The sequence below is a fragment of the Pogona vitticeps genome, chromosome 4, assembly GCF_051106095.1.
Source record: "Pogona vitticeps strain Pit_001003342236 chromosome 4, PviZW2.1, whole genome shotgun sequence".
In the NCBI taxonomy this organism is placed as follows: domain Eukaryota; kingdom Metazoa; phylum Chordata; class Lepidosauria; order Squamata; family Agamidae; genus Pogona; species Pogona vitticeps.
In genome coordinates this window covers 139,522,299-139,541,864 of record NC_135786.1, presented here as the reverse complement: position 1 = coordinate 139,541,864, position 19,566 = coordinate 139,522,299, and the positions used below count along the sequence as shown (strand labels likewise).

At 40.3% G+C, this 19,566-nt stretch overlaps 1 protein-coding gene across 1 annotated transcript in view; it reads left to right on the top strand.

Annotated features, from left to right (window-relative positions):
* TMEFF1 (transmembrane protein with EGF like and two follistatin like domains 1) overlaps positions 1-19,566 on the top strand; it is a 134,262-nt gene that overhangs the window by 88,861 nt on the left and 25,835 nt on the right. Inside the window, exons 4-5 of the mRNA XM_020797169.3 lie at positions 5,207-5,233; positions 11,139-11,235. Coding sequence (XP_020652828.1) covers positions 5,207-5,233; positions 11,139-11,235 — 124 coding nt within the window. The remainder of the gene's footprint in view (positions 1-5,206; positions 5,234-11,138; positions 11,236-19,566) is intronic.

The following is a 19,566-nucleotide window of genomic DNA, read 5'->3' as shown; positions in this document are numbered from 1 at the left end:
TGCTTTCTGTTCATTCATGAGGTGCCATTCCTAAAACTTCCCCTTGACTGCTGAATTTACTCAAGAGCTTTAAGTCCTTGTGAATAATATAATCACACATATCCCCATGTATGTTTGCACTCAAAGAATTATGGAGTGTTAAAAGGCTAATATGACAGAATAAAATTGGCAACAGCCACTTTGAATCCTCTGTAACAAGACTTGTTATTTTGTATGCTTGATACATATATCTTTAACCAGCCAAAATACCCAGTTCTGCATGGCTTAGAATAGCTTTTCACCTGACACTCCAAGCCTTCAAGAAAAGTTACACCGCTGCCAGGGCTGGAGATATTGCTTCTGTCATATCTTGAATGAATGTGGGGCAACCAGCACTCCAAGTGTATTATCTGCCATGATGCATCACTACCATCCTATGAAGGAGAGACTTACCTAGCACCTCCCCTTGAGATGTGGGTTGCTCTACAGTGAGACTGGGAGGCAGTTTGATCCTCATATTACTCTTTATTAAAACTGTGTTGGTATCAGATCTGTGTCCTAATTAGGGAAGTATGCCATATAGATGATTGCAGATGGTACTTTAGAGCAGTGGTTCTTAACCTTTGTTACTCGGATGTTTTTGAACTGCAACTCCCAGAAACCCCAGCCAGCACAGTTGATGGTGAAGGCTTCTGGGAGTTGCAGTCCAAAACTCCTGAGTAACCCAAGGTTAAGTGGTTCTTAACCTTGGGTTACTCAGGAGTTTTGGACTGCAACTCCCAGAAGCCTTCACCATCAACTGTGCTGGCTGGGGTTTCTGGGAGTTGCAGTTCAAAAACATCCGAGTAACAAAGGTTAAGAACCACTGCTTTAGAGTACAGGTACATAGATGCATTTATTTTCATTAAAATTAGTTAATACATTTGAAAAAGCACATATGCTTTAAAACCCATGTACATTTATTTGTTATAACACTAGGTTCCCTTCCAAATGCATGCCGAGTTTCAGGTATCAAAGTTACATGATGTTGGGACTACACGTATTTTTTTTTTAAAAAAAAAATAGAAAAGGTTTTCCATTCATTTGACCAGGACAGATAATGTTTGTAAACAATTAGGTTTGTCAAAAACCATTATATTTACCAATATTTCTGTTTTTGCTTTCCTCTTTATTTGGACATAAGAAGGCCAAAAGAACTATCTAGCCTAGCATTTTATTCTTGCCATGGCCAACCAGATGCTTGTGAGAAGGCCACAAATGTTTATGTGGAGAAAACATTCTTGCTTCTGAAAAGCTTGATTGATTCCGTTTGTTAACGGCACTGGTGCCCTCTTCAATTTGGTGGTACATTTCCTGATTCTGTAGCTACATTCTAGTTAAGCTTCTGTTTTTGTGGTTTGGAATAACTGCCAAGTGTTATGGAGTGATTTGACTGTCTTCACTTACCCTTTTAATTTGCTTTTTTACCAGTCTCCTCATTTTTGACAATTTCCTTCTTTACAAGTCATTTGTGACTATGTTGAACTGCCCAGACAGCCGCTCACAAACATGTATGCTAGATTTGATAGCATTGTGCTTATTGTTTCCAGTTTATTCAACAATTATATACATCTCACCCTTGGTGCTGAATGCCACTTAGAATTACATTCCAGAACCTTCTGGTCAGTTCCATGAAATTTTACCCCTTTGAATGTTTCTTTGCTATAGCTGTAGAAGTTTGATGCCACTTTAATTGCCATGTCTCTGTTCTTCAGAAACTGCACTATGTATATTTTGACATCAGATATTGCAGGGCTAAATAATAACAATGTGTTGCTTTCAAACCAGTCTCTGAAGCAGTGGTTCCTAAAGTTAGGCCAAAATCAAGTTGTAGAGCTTATATTGCATAAGGCTGATGATATTGTCAGCTGTAATGGTTTTTAGTAAATTAGAATTTCCTCTCTCCCTTTGAAGTTCCCAAGGATCCCTCAGGATCTCTTTAGTCAGGGGAAACCATTGTGGGGTTGCAGGATGAAGAGGGGCGTTGCCATTGCCAGGATGATTTTACTGGTGTCTGCAGTTATCAGAAATAAAACCCCTAGCCATCCCACAACCCCGATGACTTCTCTTGACAAAAGGGACCTTCAAGGGAAGAATTGGATTTTTTAATTTGTGAAAAACTGCTGTGTAAGTTCCATTACTGGATTTCATTGCCATTGAATCCCAGGTATCCTAGACTTACTGTACAACAACTAGAAGTCTTAGCCAGCATAGCTCACAGTCAGGGCTTCTGGCTGTAGCCCAATAACTTCCAGGGTTCCAAGTTTGGGAACCAGCACTCTAATTATCACATTTTCTTTCCTGTGTTTCCTCTGTGGAATTCTGGGATTTGTAGTTTGGTTAGGTACTTAACCAAACTGCCATCTTAGGGAGGGCACTAGAGCTTTTTAGTGGAGATAACTCTTTAAGTATCTCACCAAAACTACAAATCTCATAACTCTATAGTAAAGGTTCCTCTTTGATTTGACAATGGCAGGCATTTATCTTGTCTGTATGAGGGCAACAGAACTCACATATTTCTGTTATACTTTATCTTTCCTTACAGTTTCTGGAGGAATAGCCATTTAGTTTGTTGCAGCAAAATGAATACAGACTGCTTTTTTTTTTAAAAGACTACATTTGCCTTCCCAATTTGCTAAGCTCACTACGAAGTGAGGAAAGCTCACTATGAAGTCAAAAAAAGTGTTCACTATGCTCATAAGCTCACTATGAAGTAAAAAAAAGTGCTGCCCAAATGGTTTCCTTGTATTTTACTTAAAGTTTTCAAGGTGAAGTTGAGGAAATTTGATGCTAAGTAAATTTTAAAAATGACTGTTTTGGCCACTTTTATTGATGCTTCTAAGAAAAACAAGAATCAATCAATCATTGTGGTAGTTTGGGTTAGTACATATCAGCATTTTCCATTGTGCATCTACGCCAAAGGGTTGTTATCTATTCTGTAATCAATAGTTCTCATTCAAGGTCCTGAGTCCTTTTACTCTCACTCTGAATACATCCCTAGTCATTATTAAAGAGCAAATCAGAGTAGGGAATGACGTAAATCTCTGTTCCTTCCACAATTAATCCTTTAGCAGTTAGACACATAGACGTAAAATGGCTGATGTTAAATCTAGTTCTCAGAACAGTTTTGATTGCTGTGATCATGAAAGAAAAGCTACCTACGAAGTTAAGCATTTGGGGAGTGGGAGATGTTTCTGAATGTGTGCAGCCACGAAAACTGCTTGATGTGTACAGCTTTTCCTTCAAATGTAGAACCTTTCCCTCATATGTTGCATTTTTTTGTAAAGGATTGGCCATGATGTCTCTATTATTCTTTATGCGAAACTGCCTCATTTTGAAATCATTGAGGGTTATGTTGATGATGTCAAGGAGGTGCTGTTTACAGAAGAGGGAGAAATTGAAAGGAATAAGGCTGGAAGACTAAGCACAGAGTACTTAAAATAGGAGACATATGGGAGGTGAGGGAGGGGTTTGCTACAGGAATAGAGTGAATTGCTGTCTTCTACGGGCAACTTCCATTAAGTAACTGCGGGGATTGTAAAACATAGGGGAGATTGATGGTAGTCAGCTTATCCTCCTAGTGATATTTGTTCTTCTCATCCTATTATGAATTGAAAATCCTTCTTTAATGAAGGATATAGACAAGGCAGACCTCGAGGGGGATGAACTTGGCAGTTGCCTCTGGTGCTGAGCTGCAGAGTTGGAAGCACAAAGGGAAGATGAGGGTAACACCAAGCTGATTTTGGGGAGTATGGGGCATGCTTTTTAAACATACTGTTTGTAGTATGCCAGGATGTCAAGAAACAAGTGTCTGTAACCCTTTCCTTTAAGGGTCCTCTAGGGGGTTGAATAGCTAATAAGTACAACAGTGGTCTTTTAGTAAACTTTACAGTCTGTTTTTAATTTCTAATTTGATATTATTTTCACTAGGTAGAGAGTAAATGGAACATAGCTTTGTACACACATGCCTCATAAACCATTTGGTGTCCCACAAGGGCATTCTTAACTCTGGGTGCTATTTATCCTGAGGCTGGTCCTAGACATATGGTAGGTGTCCTGTGTTCTGGACTATACATTGAAGCACAGAACTCTGCCAGAGAGAGAGAGAGAGAGAGAGAGAGAAAGGCATTATAAATACACTCTCCTTTGGAGTGCAATGCCCCCTATAGCAATTCTGCCATTCTAACCAGCTATGTATATATGTATTTTGAAACACAGAAATACTGTAGTAGGTTTGTATGCAATATGGTTGTATGATTCATACATATACATAGACTGAGTACCCGCATGATAGGATTGTGAATACAGGACTGAATGCAATTGCTTGATGTATTTGGAAAGCTAAGCAGTTTAGACAAGGAAATCTGTTTTGAGCAATGAATGAAGTGGTCAAACAGTGTCTGTCTTGAGTTAGGAGGAGAAAGGAGTATTTGAGAGTGTGTGTTGTGTGAAGTCGGTAAAAACAATTAAGTGTATCATTTGAGGATAGAGGAGCAGTTTTGTGGAAACGTGTGTGAATATTGTTCAAAAATTATATATATGCTATTTATCCTTATGTCTGTGTTTTCCTTAAAAATTCCCGATAAAAATTCTTTTGTTTGATTCTGGGAATTTTCCCCCCATTTTAAAGTATGCTTTTAAAGATGCTTTGCAGTCAGAAAACTGGAGAGTATAAAACCCATGTCTGCTCAGGCTGTGCAAAATCAACATCTTTCAGTATACATGAAAGAAACGTCTTCACTTGACAACAAATAATATATCTCCCAGCTGGGGCAAGAAGGCACCGGGTGGTTGGTACAATAAAGGGGGCAATCCCAAACACTGGGGGTAGGTTTCGGAGTGGAAGTTCCTATCCTAGTGACACTAAAAGATGTATCTAGGCTGAAAGGTGAGTGTGCCAGAGAGATGCCTGTAACTACTTGGGGAGTGTATAACTCATTAGAGTGTGATATTACTGGAAGGGAGGCCTTCCTGGTAATGCAATAGCACTACCCTCATCTGCTCAGACTACAAAGCTGCCCTTGCTGATTCCCATCTTGTATGTTTGGAATTAAATGTGTGTCTTCCCGGGTCTGACAAGCCTATATAACACAACTGTACATGACTTTTTCCCTAAGGATATGATTATTAAAAGAAGAAGAAAGTGCAGTCCTAGATAATCCACAATATATGTATATTTCTTTTTCAGATAACGGCTCTGGATCAGGAGAAGGAGGTAAATATTTTTCTTTCTTTTCATTTGTGTAAATGCTAGATTTTAATGTTTTATGAATTCCAGAAAAAAAAAATAGATAGCTTATATGTGCTGCTTTTTCTTAATACAAGGATGTTGCCTATTTTTTTCTCCACATTTTGTGTATTTTCATGAAAATAAAATGGAGTACCATTTTTTTTAAAAAAATGCTACATAGTTAAAATTCAGCACTTAAATGGCAGTTTAAACATGTACTTACAGGTAAGTCATTCTTGTTAAAACTAAAAAGGACTAAAAAGTCGTACTGTACCTGTGACTGGACTGTGCTGTTTATTTTTCTCCCAGCATTTCACTAATGTATGCACAAATAAAGAAAATATCCGGCATAAATTAGTGCTACTGTTATTTACTTCTATAATATACTGACTTTTAAGCAAGTTTATAAAACGTCACTATTTCCTGGATTTCAAAGAAAAATATTGCTTGGCATATCATGTTCAAGGAGATTCCACAGCTCAGTGGAAGAGTGTGTGTTTTATATGAGCACTTTCTCAGATCTTCATTTAAAAGGGATGTCAGCTAGCAGGGTTGGGAAAGGTCTTTCTGTAAGCCTACAGAGAAGAATTGTCAGATCAAGGATGGTGAACTTCTGGCCAGTGGGGCAGGTACAACTTGCAGGATTCCCACTTGAAGTAAACAAGTCTCTGCTGCTCTTGTCTTTGATCAGTGATTGGAAATAAGAGAGAAGTGGTCACTTAATGCCAGGGAAACTTTGCATGGAGCCAAGCTGTGCTTTTCAACCCAAAAGACTCTGCTTGAGGCTGTGCTTTGGTTGCAGGTTCTTCACCACAGAGTAGAAATTATACTAGATGGTCCTATTGTCTTAGTATGTGTAGAGCCCATATATATCTGTCATTAAATTGGATCCTTAATGCATTTATTTTTACCAGTGCTTTTCTTATGTAAATATGCCTCACTCTTTCTTAATAATATCACCATTGAAGTTTTACTTTTATTGGAGTTCATAAGCTCCATTAAAATTCCATGGAACTTGCATCTACATCGACACATATCAAATTGTGTGCCTGGTAATCCAGCTTGCACTGGTAATCCAAATAGCCCTAATGTCTGCAGTTGATGGATCCATTCTGGAAACCAGCAACTCCCAACTTTGGGTCCCCTGATATTCTTCAACTGCAACTCCCAAAAGTCCTCGCTAGCATAGCTTCTGGAAGTTTTAGCCCTAGAACATCTGAGGTTTGGCAGCAAATTGTGTTCACTTTAAATGATGTTTAGCAGTTTGCCACTGCAATTCATTTAAAAATAACTTCTTACTTGCTTTAAATGATTTGTAGCAGTTTGGCACTGAAAATAAGTAGCTAACAAAGAAAGCCCCGAAGATGCAGGTAGCTTGCTTCAAATGGCTTGTGTAGTGGCTTGCCTCTGCATCTCAGTGGCCAACTTCTTGTGTTAACTTAATCTTTCCTGTTGCTGCTGGAATTCTGCCGTGCCATTTGCTGACAGATCTTGGCAATGCAGGGGAATGTAACATCTGGTGGGTCCTGGAGGGATGGAATTGGCCTCCAGGCCCATGAAAGTTCTCCAGCCTGACTGAGTCCCATCAACCTGATACTGAAAACTTCTTCCTCACTAGCACGTTGGAAGGAATACTAACCTAACAAACGCTAATCATTTGTTAAACAACCTGGCTTCTCACCATCAATTCAGAAGCTGTCTTGTTGCACAAAGTAAAGTTTGTTTTAAAGTCAGAATTCCTGTTTCAGTAGTTGAAATCCAATAGTAAATCATAACTAGAGTAGGTCTATTGAATCAGTGAAGATTTGGTGAAGCAACATTCATCTAAATTTCATTTCTTTAGTGGGCATACTCTAGTCATGGTCCTGTTGGATTTCATTCAATAAGTCTAAACTAAGTTCTGTTGAAGATTCCAAGCTATGCAGGAGGAGGAGAGGTGAAAGGTGAAATGTATAACCCTAGTTTTTCTCTTTGTGTAACACTAAACTAGACCTGGGCAAAATGCAGCCCTCCAGATGTTGCTGAACTGCAACTCCCAGCAATCCTAGCCCACACAGCCAATAGTGAGGATTGCTGGGAATTGCAGTTCAGCAACATCTGGAGGGCCGCATTTTGCCCAGGTCTGCACTAAACCATGCATATGAATCATCCACATGTCTATTTAGTGAGCACATAGCTGTGAAAGGAACGGACAGTGTGGCTTCTTCTGCACACACACAGAGAATGAAACACACACACACACACACACACACAGAGAGAGAGAGAGAGAGAGAGAGAGAGAGAGAGAGAGTTCTTTTGCTCATTTCCTTTTTTGGCAGGCAGCTGGAATATTCTATATGGGACAATGGTGGGATGGATCTAAAGAAACCTTAGCTGCTGAGCAGTTCGAACAGATCTCTGGGCTGTGACCTCACAGCTTGGTTCTATACTTCTTCCCTAGAATAGTCATTACCATTGGGTTGCATTTCTTATATTTTCAGAAAAGCTCTAGCCATAGCATGTGCTTGTTTACCTAAATAAAGTTTAAATTGGGCACTTAGAAAATATCCTAGATTTAATTGAGGACAGATGGTAATTGATCAGTCTAAGCATTCAAGCTGGGGAAATGACATGCTTGCAATACAGATAGTCATGTTAATTATTATTGCACTAATTTGTTTCAGATTTCCCTCTTTCTACAGTTTGGTCACTAAAATGTGGTGGAGACAAGAGTCTCTGGCAGATTGCTTTTAGTAATTAGTAAATTGATAATCAGTGTGTGCTATTCAGATGACTGCCATCTGTCTTTTGTTCTCATTGGGCACAATTTATTGTTACTGATAAAGGTTTAGATTGGCATATTTCTGTGCCTATAGGCACAGACAGATGCACATGTGTGCACATGCATTCACACACACTTGTTCTCCCCCTTTTTGTTGTTAATATAAGATTGAGACAATTCAACCAGTTGCACTTGGAAGCAAGTTGTTTAAAAGTTTGTGTAGCATAGTAGCTGCAGAACTGAACTGCAGATGTGGAAGCTACTAACTCAAAAATTCTCTTTGCTACAAACACATAACAGACGAAATACTCTCTCAGCGTCAAGCCCTTGCCCTGTTGCAACATGTCAGTAATAACACTTGTCTGTGTTGCTGATTTATTAACAAGATACAGTGGTACCTCGCATAGCAACGATAATCGGTGCAGCAAAAATCGCTGCAAAGCGATTTCGTCGCCATGCAATTTTAAAAAGCCCATAAGAATGCATTGAAACCCCTTCAATGCGTTCCTATGGGCTTCAAACTCACCTTAAAGCAAAAGTTCTCCATACGGTGGCCATTTTCGCTGCCCGGTAAGCGAGCAATCCATCCCAGAAAATAGCGGGCAGCCATTTTTTTTACCCGGTGGCCATTTTGGAACCACCGATCAGCTGTTAAAAAATCATCGCTTTGTGATGATCGGTAAGTGAAACAGGGTACCGATCATCGCAAAGCGATTTTTCCCCATTTAAAACATCACAATGCGATCGCTTTTGGGGTCGCAAAATCTTCATCACTATGAGATTTCGGCGTAAAACGTGGTGCCCGTTAAGCGAGGCACCACTGTATATATATGTGGAGCATTTTGAAGACCGGGGAGCACTGTGTAGTGCTTATTGATAATAATGCTGCAAGTCTGGAAACACCAAATTTTATCAGTCATGGTTATTTCACTCTAGATCTTGCACTGGATGAGTGCTTTCTGTGTGAAGGCTTTGTTTTATTGTTAGACTTAAACTGATTAGCATGTAATCTAATCAAAAATATTGTTTATCTCAGTTTTGGAAACTATGTTCTTGGGTTGTAATTTTCAGAAAATTTGAGTTGTTCAAAAAGGTAACATTTTCAAGCACTGTTCAAGCTTAACTATTGTTAGTTAAAATAAACCAGCCCTACAAACCTTGGTTTGAAGTTTGCTCATTTTAGCCATAGTTAAGATTAACCATGCAGTAGTTTATCCAACTTTCTTGTGGTTCTAGTATCAGAGGAGTAGGGACACCTGAGCCTCGGAAGGCTAGACTCATGCTTGTAATATTTATTTATGGCTTACACTTGTCTTCAAAACAGCTCTGTGCCTGCACAGGTTTGAGCAGGGAGGCAGTCATTTCAATCAAATTATGCTTGGTGTTCTTGTATCTGTATGTTTATAAGCAGAAACTGTTTATGTATTGTTTACAAGTCTCTGGCTGTGTGCCTCTGCTTTTGAGAATGTGCAGAGTCCCTTTCTTCCATAGCTTCACTTGGCTCTTTTTTTCTTTTTGGTTTATTTAATATACCTTATTTAGCACTGCATTTAAACATTATAAGCTGTTTTATTACAGTGATTATATTATATCAGTACATAAATTTGTAGCATACTTGCTGTGCGTACTTTTAAGCCCCATTGATTTCAGTGGGAAATAGTTGTATGCCAGCTTAATTCTCCCACTGAGATTTCCTGGGGAGATTCTGAAAAGGACAGAATGCCCTACAACGTTATTAGTAGTCATTTGCTTGTGTAAAGCAAAGATACTATGCTTTTGCACAATAATGAACTGGTATCCATTCTATTGGCAAGAAAGTATACTGTACAGTGGTGCCTCGGCTTACAAACTTAATTGGTTCAGGAAGATGGTTGTAACTCATAATGGTCACTAGTTGAAGCACCATTTCCCAAAGGAATGCATTGAAATGCAATTAATCCACTCCGGCCAAAGGAAAAAAATCACCAAAAACAAGACAAAACACTGCAAGACCCATCGGAAACATGATTAATCTGTTCCGTCTGAAGGAAAAACAAACAAACAGAAAAGCAAACAAATCCTCATTGGAAATAAAAAAAGAAAAGCAAAAAGCAAACAGAGACTGCAAGATGCATTGGAAGTGCAAAAAGAAAAACCGAAAAAGCAAACAGAGACTGCAAGACCCATCAGAAATGCAAAAAGGAAAAACCAAAAAACGAAAAGAGACTGCAAGACCCATCGGAAATGCAAAAAGAAAAACCCAAAAAGCAAACATAGACTTCAAGACCTATCAGAAATGCAACAAAAAAATCACCAAAAAGCAAAAAAAAAAAAACCCTGCAAGACCCATCGGAAATGGGGGGGGGGAGAACCCAAAAACAAACAAACCCTACAAGACCCATCACAGCATAGAAACATAACCCCACCACCCAGCCCAAACCCACGCTGCAAAACCCACCCAGAACACCCAGTTTTCAAAAGCAGAAAGCAGCACCTTGCCTTACCGGGCAGTCCAAAGCCTCCTCCGAACGCACACTTTCCAACCACTGGGGCGAAAGAGGTACAAAGGAGCAGCTTCTCCGTCACCAATGGTTAGCAATTTGAATTCCCTGCCTTTTTTCCCTGCCTTTTTTCTGGTTGTAACTCGAAGCTCCAGTCGCAAGTTGAAACAAAATTTTGCGGCCGGAGCGGGTCTCAAAATGGTCATCAATTGGGACGGTCGTAAGTCGAGGCACCACTGTATATCAGAACTGTTTCTCTTTTGGTAGATAATCCTTCTCAATGACAAATACTTCAGATATTTTGATTAAGTTAGCTATCAAAGAATAAATATTTGGCATACCAGCATACTCTCTGATGGCAAAGTTTGTGTGCACAAATGTTTAGGTTGATCATGAGAGGTGATGAGACACAGTGGATAGTTGGTGCTAGGCTGAGGAGATTTGTTCTTAGCTCCTCTCCTTACTCAGTCATGAGGCTCACAAGGCAGTGGTTGTGGGATAATTATCATCTCTCAGCCTCATAGTGTGGTTGTAAGCATAAATTTGGATGGTCCCTTGCAAACCACATTGTGAGGGCATAAATGTGAACCTATGTGTCTGTTGTCGTTGTTGATTAGAAAATCCTTTGTGTTGCATGATCTTGTTTCAGAATATGAAGGATCTGGAACTGAAGTTCATAGAAAACATTCCAAATGTGGTGTTTGCAAATATAGGGCAGAATGTGATGAAGATGCAGAAAATGTTGGGTAAGTAATAACCTTTATTCCAAGGATTAGGCTGCCATTTACCAGTGCCCAGAATGTCCAACAACAGCGATTGGATCTCAGTGTTTGCCTTCTATATGGCAAAAGGTGCTTGCTTAGAAGATCCTTAGAAGATCTTAGCCTGTCCTCAGTTAAGAGGCAAGCCAAATAGCTAGCTTAGTAAAGAAGTGGGGAGACTGGTTTTTCTAGATTTAATACTCACAGGAATCTAGCTAGCAGTGCTGACTGGGGCATTCTGGGAGTTGTTGTCTAAAAAAAAGCACTTTCTTCATCTTCAGTTCAGTGATGGCAATTGCAATGATGAAGAATTAATTAATTCCATGCATTCTTTCATGGAGAAAGTAACAAGTGAACTGACCTTAAGCTCTGAGCTTGTTATACGTCTTTGGATTCTTAAATATTTTTAAAAAGTTTTGCTGCAGTTCTTAGAAACATGGTGTAGAGATGCAAAAAAAACAAAAAGTGAGTTGACTGTACCTGATGCAAATACCTTACATACCAGTCACAAAGGTCCACAGGCCATATGAATTAGGGAATGTCTTACCCAGGTAATTAGACATTTTTGTTTCATTTGGATTAGGTTTTCGATTGTACATTGTTCTTGTACAGATATTTCAAAGTTTTCATTAAGCAAGTAGCAATACAGTGGTGCCTCGCTTAACGATTACCTCGTTAAACGACGAAACCGCTTGACAATGAAGTTTTTGCTATCACTTTTGCGATCACAAAATGATGTTCTAATAGGGAAAAATCGCTTAACGATGATCGGTTCCCTGCTATGGGGTCTCCCAAAAGTGCATGAAAGGAAACATAAGGGGCTGTGGGAGGTCAGGTAAAATCACTTCCCCAGCTTTTTCCCTCCAGTGGGGAGCCTCTCCAGGATCCTGGTACCTAGCAATGCCTCCTCCCATGGAAGAAAGGGACCCATTCTATTTATGAAATGACTGTCCTGATCCAGCCCATGGTCTGGAAGGGAACTTGTAAAATTAGGTTGGTAGCCTGTGCCTGAGAGAAATTGTAGATGCAAACCTCAATGTGTACTGGACCACAGAGCATGGTGAAAAACTGTAAAAGGCTAAAAAGCCAAGATTTGAATTTCATGCCAGCTGCTCATCTGCTTTTACAGAACTCCAGTTCTCCCTCAGTTTATTGATGCATGCAACCATTATAATGCAGTCCCTTCAGCAGGGCATTCTGGGGAAAAAAAGCAATCAAAAAGTTTGCAAGGTTGCAAACTTGCATTTTTCACTCTAGCAGTGTTCTGTAATTAGACTGTCAGAAGTATCAGAGCACATTACATTCAGCACAGAAATATAAACAACTTTATCACTTCGATTATCTCTGCGGATTTGTATGTGCGTGCACTCTGTTTTAATTTTTATTGGGCTTATTAAGAGAAAGAAGAGAATTTTGAGCAGGTGGTTGTCATGAGCTGCACAGCACAGTTGGAAAATTAACATTCAGATAGATTCAGATTAGTACACTATGTGACATTCCTTCATATAAATATGCGAGCAAATCATGCTGAGAAAATATAACTAAAATATAATTCATCTTTGGTTTTCCATTTCTTGTATAAATAAATAACAGAAAATATACCTTCTGGGAGAGAGGAGAGAGCTTTATATAAAGACTTTAAAATACACAGAAGCATCATAGAATTCACAAATATTCCCAAGTTACAATAATGTGTGCTTCTTAACAGGAAATCTTCTATTTCTTCTATTTCACAGTTGTTCTCTTATGGTGAGAAGTGTTTGAGAGAGGATGAGAAGAAAGAGCATATTTTAAAACATATAAACTGTTGTTTCATGTACCTGTGACCTAGGTTTCTCTACAGAATTTATTTACAGTATAATATTAGTACCTGTTTATTTGCACATAACTCTCAATGTGTCCAGTGGAACTATATTGCAGCCTCAGGCCTATATCCAATATTGTGATTGGTGCCTTGAACTAGCAGTTGCATATTTTCAGTACTACAGCAAAGATCCTATCCAGTTCTGTTGCACAAGGAGTTGAAAATCGAGTTGTGCAGCCTCTTGTGGAAATGGTGTAATTGAGCACAACTGCAGTTTTGGGCACTTTCACTCATCTAGCAGTCTGTTGTATCTAGACCTGAGTCAGGAACCAAAAGAAGGATTACGACTTCAGTTCCTTGCAGCAAGGCTTCCCAGCTGGACAAAGCCCTTTCCCTCAAACAGTGTGCTACAAAATAGTATAACCAGATACAGTGGTGCCTTGACTTACGAACTTAATCCGTAACGGAATGGTGTTTGTAAGTGGAAATGCTCCCAAGTCGAAGCACCATTTCCCATTGAAATGCATGGGAACAAGATTAATCCATTCCAACATTAAAAAAATAAAAAAATAAAAATAAAACACTGCAAGCCCCTGGGGCTGCAAAAAAATAAATAAATCCAGAAATAAACATAAACATAACCCCACCAGCCCAATCCCACCCTGTGAAAGTCACCCAAAACAGTTTTTAAAAAGCAAAAAGCAGCTCCTTACCTCCACCACCACCACCCCGCCCGGGTTCCACCACCGTGACTGCCACTGCTGGGAGGCCTCCCATGTTTCCACAGATGCTGCCCAGCCCAGGCTCTACCACCACTGCCCGGCCCACGCTTCCACCCCCGCTGCCTGGCCCAGGCTTCACCGCCGCAACTGCCGCTGTCGGGAGGCCTTCAGGAGGCTGAGCATGGCTGGGATGGTCCAGCGGCTCATCTCCCGCCGCCGCCGGCAGTGGAAGCCCAGAAGGCTGAGCCTCCCTTTTCCTAACCATTGGGCCAAAAGAGCTACAGCCTCTTCACCATCAATGGTTTGAATTTCCCGCCCTTTCCCCCTGCCTTTTTCCGTTCATATGTTGAAGCTCCACTTGCAAGTCGATGCAAAATTTTGGAAGCAGAGCTGTTCATACATCAAAATGTTCGTAGGTAGGAGCGTTCGTAAGTCGAGGCACCACTGTAACTGTTCTTAAGACACACTGTCTCCTAAATTTGTAGACAAAATGAACTTTCGTTCCTCTGGTGGAGTCTCCTGACGAAAATGAAAATGAAATCTGGAGGGGGGGGGGAATCTAGCTGGCTCAACCTTCTTGACTGTAATTCATCCCTTCCTCCATCCCATCCCTTTTGTGTTAAGAAAGAAGAAAAGAACATTGTGGCACTTTTAAGGCTCTTATATTTTAATGTGAGCTTTTGTGGGCAAGTCCACTTCCTCAGACCATTTTCTCAAGCTTGCTGCTGCTTCTCATGGTGTAAAAGCCTTTAGTGGTGGTAGCAATTTTCAGGTTTTTCCCTGCCCTTTGGCCTTCCCCTATACGTTCTCCATCAACCAATTTCCCTTCACCTCAGGCAGGGGTGGGCAACTGTTATTTTAGTTACTTTTGGACCTCACTGCCTATAATCCCTTGATCACTGGGTGATGGCTAGGCTGGGAGTTATAGACTGGAAGCATCTGGATCAACCGTTGCTTATCCGAACTTCACCCTGCCTGAGATCAAACCTCTCAGTGTAGGTATCTGGCTGTGGAGCTAGAGGTCAGGAATTTGATTCCCTACTGTACCTCTTTGACAGGACTCAATGCTCCATAGGGTCCCCTTCAAGCTTGTCATGTACATACCTACCCTCCTATCTACCTACATACTTACTTACCCACACAGTATCATTTGTAGGCCACCTTTCTCCTCATGAAGGGACCGAAGGCAGCTCACAATGCTAAAGCAAGTAATGCTAAAAGCACAATAAATCACAAATTAAAAAGCAGTTAAACTGTGATAATTATTAACACTCCTTTAATTAATTAAAAGCATTTAAAATTTTAAAACAAACTTAGGAAGAAAAAAACATTATCCAGGAGACTCAGTCATTGGTATTAAAAGCCTTTCTGAAGAGGTGGGTCTTCAACTTGTTGGTGGAAGGATAATGTCAGAAATGCAGGAGTGGGGTACAAATTGTCCCCCCATTTCAATTCATCTTTCCGTTCCCCTACTTTTCATTTCCCACCCTTGTTTTAAAGACCTTGCTTCTCTTACTGCATCTCCAAGGTGAATGAAAACTCTCTTGTGCAAACAAATATGAACCAGTGGCTGAAATGCAGCAGTAAATTGCAGCCAGAGTAGGCCCATAGAATCAGTGGGATTTGGTGGTTCAACTCTTCCATAGGTTCCACTTATTTTATGGGCTTACTCTAGTTGCAACTTACTATGAGAGATTTCAAAAATTGCTTTTCTAATTAAAACCATGAGTCTGTCCTTCAGTGCTAGCTTTGAAATCTAGTATGATCAAAGGTTAGGACAAGAATGTACAGTAGGTGCAATTTATAGAAGTATAATGAAATTGAAACTAAGGGATTGTTCCATCCTTCCCTGTATTCTGCATGACTGCAGAATTAGAAATAGGTGGTGCAGTGTTAGAAACTGGGCTTTTGAATATGTAGTCTGACAATCAAATTTCCTTTGATAAACCAGTGTTTGCTGAAGGTAAAGCCACTTGATTAGGGCTGGCCCTACCAATAGGTGCATGTGTTGGGAGGGGGGGGGAGAGGTGGTTACCTCAGGTGCTGGATTGCCACAGGAGTTAATTTACCATTATTGCCACTCTGGGAGGAGGTTTGCCATTCTGAAGAGCTGTCACTGGTCTGTACAGCTTTCCAAAACTGGCTACTTTTGAGATACCTGGCCCGGAGGGATCACCAGAGCAAAGCATTCTGGGCAGGAAGAGGTGGGAAGTCATCTGTGGGAGACACAGTCCATCCATAAAACCCCTCAGAGTTAGACTTTTCAGAAGTAGCTAGGTCCGTGTAGTGCTGTACAGGCTGCTTTTTACCAGACCAAGCATGCCTCATACACAGCCTTCCCAGCTTTTTCTCAAGGGCTGTACATCTCACTGTGGTGCAGCTGTACTTTGTTTCTTATCTGAGACAGCAGGCGAGCTTGGACTGCACCTCCATTGAAGAAGTATTTCCCTGTTGTTGGCACTGAGGTAACTACCTGCCATTTTCCAAGTGCACTCTAAATTTGTCAGAGATATTTGATTTGTGTTTTTCAAGTGCAAAGAGGCTTGTTTAAATATGATTAGCATTATTACAGGGACCAGGAGATAATGATCTGGATTTTTATTGCTGAAACAAATGCCACTTGATATAGATTTGCTAAAGCTTTTCTGGAACTTTAGGGCTTCTGAGATTTGCTTTGCCTTTCGCGTCTGTATTTCAGCAGCCAGCTATACCACAGATAATTTGATTTCTCTTCCCAAATGTGATTTCGCTATACATCTGTAAGAAATGGCACCAAATCTTCTTGTCATGTTTGTGAGTAGACATGCTATGTTAATCTGTTAGTGCTATATAGATTCTTTGAAAATGTGTGTATGGAACATTGCATTGCCAGTCTCAAGATGTTTGCAGAAGCAAAAAAGCAGAGTGCATGACTAGTTCTGGAGTGTTTAAATTCAAGGAGATATGAGGAGATATCAGTCACAGGATACCCACTGGATGCAAAAGTGTCGTGCTCCAAATTGGGCTTTGATTTTTAGCGTTTTGCAAAGGCTAGTTTCCTTTGTCATCTAGTTTTTAAAATCAACGGGTTTTTTTCCACTGTGTTTTGTAATATGGGATGGAAACCAATTGTTCAAAAGGGAGGGATTGAAAAGTCTTACATGTTGCATGTCAAAGATGCCCACACTCAATGGCACAATTACAAATTTGTGAACCAGGCCAGAGATCTTTCAGGTTATATGGAATAATAATGGTAAACTCCCTCATAATTGGAGGAAGTGCAACCTGTAAAAGGCATTGTCTTCACACCTGCTGGCATGTATTAAAAGAACCTTGCACCTAATGGGTCTGGGGATGCTGTGAAATGACCCATTAGTAGGCGAAACAATCTACAGTGAATCTTCTGATCACCAGAACAAGCGATCAACACTCTTGAAGCCCAACTATGAAGATCTCTTGGGTAAACATTTGCCCAGCTCAATACACTCAAGAATATCATGTGTGAAGTGTAGGCTCCTCTTCCATTTGCCCTGAAACTTACTAGGTGGGCTTGAGCCAGAGAGTCTGTCTTTAGGCTTAATCTACCTCACAAGGTTGCTGTGAAAAAAAAAGTTGAGTGCTGCCCTGAACCTTCTGGGAAGGATTATGTTGTTGTTTAGTCATTTAGTTTTGTCTGACTGTTCATGACCCCATGGACCAGAGCACACCAGGCCCTCCTGTCTTCCACTGCCACCCAGAATTGGGTCAAATTCATGTTGGTTGCTTCAATGACACTGTCCAAACATCTCATCCTCTGTCGTCCCCTTCTCCTTTTGCCTTCACACTTTCCCAATATCAGCGTCTTTTCCAGGGAGTCTTCTCTTCTCATGAGATGGCCAAAGTATTGGAGCCTCAGCTTCAGGATCTGTCCTTCCAGTGAGCACTCAGGGTTGATTTCCTTTAGAATGGATAGGTTTGTTCTCCTTGCAGTCCAGGGGACTCTCAAGAGCCTCTTCAAACACCACAATTCAAAAGCATCAGTTCTTCGGCAGTCAGCTTTCTTTATGGTCCAGCTCTCACTTCCGTACATCACTACAGGGAAAACCATAGCTTTGACTATTCGGACTTTTGTTGGCAAGGTGATGTCTCTGCTTTTGAAGATGCTATTGAGGTTTGTCATCGCTTTCGTCCCAAGAAGCAGGCGTCTTTTAATTTCGAGGCTGCTGTCACCATCTGCAGTGATCATGGAGCCCAAGAAAGTAAAATCTGTCATTGGCTCTATATCTTCCCCTTCTATTTGCCAGGAAGTAATGGGACCAGTAGCCATGATCTTAGTTTTTTTGATGTTGAGCTTCAGACTGTTTTTTGCACTCTCCTCTTTCACCCTCATTAAGAGGTTCCTTAATTCCTCCTCACTTTCTGCCATTATAGGAGGGTATAAATCTTACAAATAAGCAGCGATATATTCGCACTGGTATATGTCTTCTCATGGCAGATGCCTTCCTCCCAAAGTCTGTGAAGATGAGCAATACTGCATACTTCCTTGTTTGGCTTGTACGTGACCCCCTCTAAATGGGCATTTAAACAAATTATGCCATTCTGCTTAGTGACCTGTTGTTTCCAATTACCCTTGAATGACACTGACAGGGTTGAACGGCCCTGCTGGAAGCTTGTGACTGGGTGTATCCATGGCAACACTTGGGGACGGAACATCACCTCTCTCAAAACAGTTTTGGGTTTCTACTGAGAGAAAGAAGTCAATATACTAGCCACAAGCTGGTTTGGATTTAGGATAGCCTACTGTGGAAATTCTACTTTATTCTGAGCAGTATAGAGATTTGGGTCTTTGTAGAGAAAGAATAGCAAAACTTTGCCTTTGATATTTTTCGTAGTGTATGAGTAAGCAAGTAATTTTAATTTTTTGTAACCTAAATGGTAGCCATCTTATAATCAGAGCAACAACTGAATGGCAAGCAAGACTTATCTCATGCATTGATTCACTGATGCAGAAGCCAAAAGGCCCTAGCAGAGCGCCACGATTTAATCCCCTTTCTTCCTCATGAATAGTAACTGATACTTTGAGCAAACTTGTCCACATGAACAGAAGATTTGACCAAACCCTTTCTCTGGATGCCTAAGCTATTCACATTCCTTATGCCTTCCACATGTAACTGAACAACTTTCTCCCTTTTCTTTATTTCTTTCAGATCATTGCACAATTTTAAATTATGGATGAGTATGAAATATAGGTAAAATGAAAAACAAATTAAAATGTTAAGATATAGGGGTTTTTTTATTTGGGGGTTTATTTTTTTTACCACAAGCTGGCTGCTCCAATAGCATTATCTTGGCCATTTGCTAAGTCCTCAACAGCCCTGCTCAGCTCTTATAAATTCAAAGCTGTGATTTCCTTTATGCAGTCAATCCAACTTGTGTTTGGTCTCCCTCTTTTCCCATTGCCTTCAACTTTTCCCAGCATTATTCATTCTCTTTTTCCGGCGAATCTTGACTTTTCATGATATCAAAACATACAATAGCCTCAGTTTTGTCAGTTTTGCTTCCAAAAAAAGTTCAGGCTTGGTTTGCTCTAGAAGCCACCTGTTCATTTCTCTGACAGTTCAGGGTATCCTCCAGCATTTCAAGCAAATCAATTATTCTCCTGTCAGCTTTCTTTACTGTCCAGCTTTCACACCCGTACATGGTGATCGGAAGTACAAGAATGTGAATGATCTTGGTTTTGGTCTCCAGTGACACAACCTTACACTTGATGACCTTTTCTACTTCTTTCATTGCTGCCCTTCTGAGTTTCAATCTTTTTCTGATTGCTTTGCT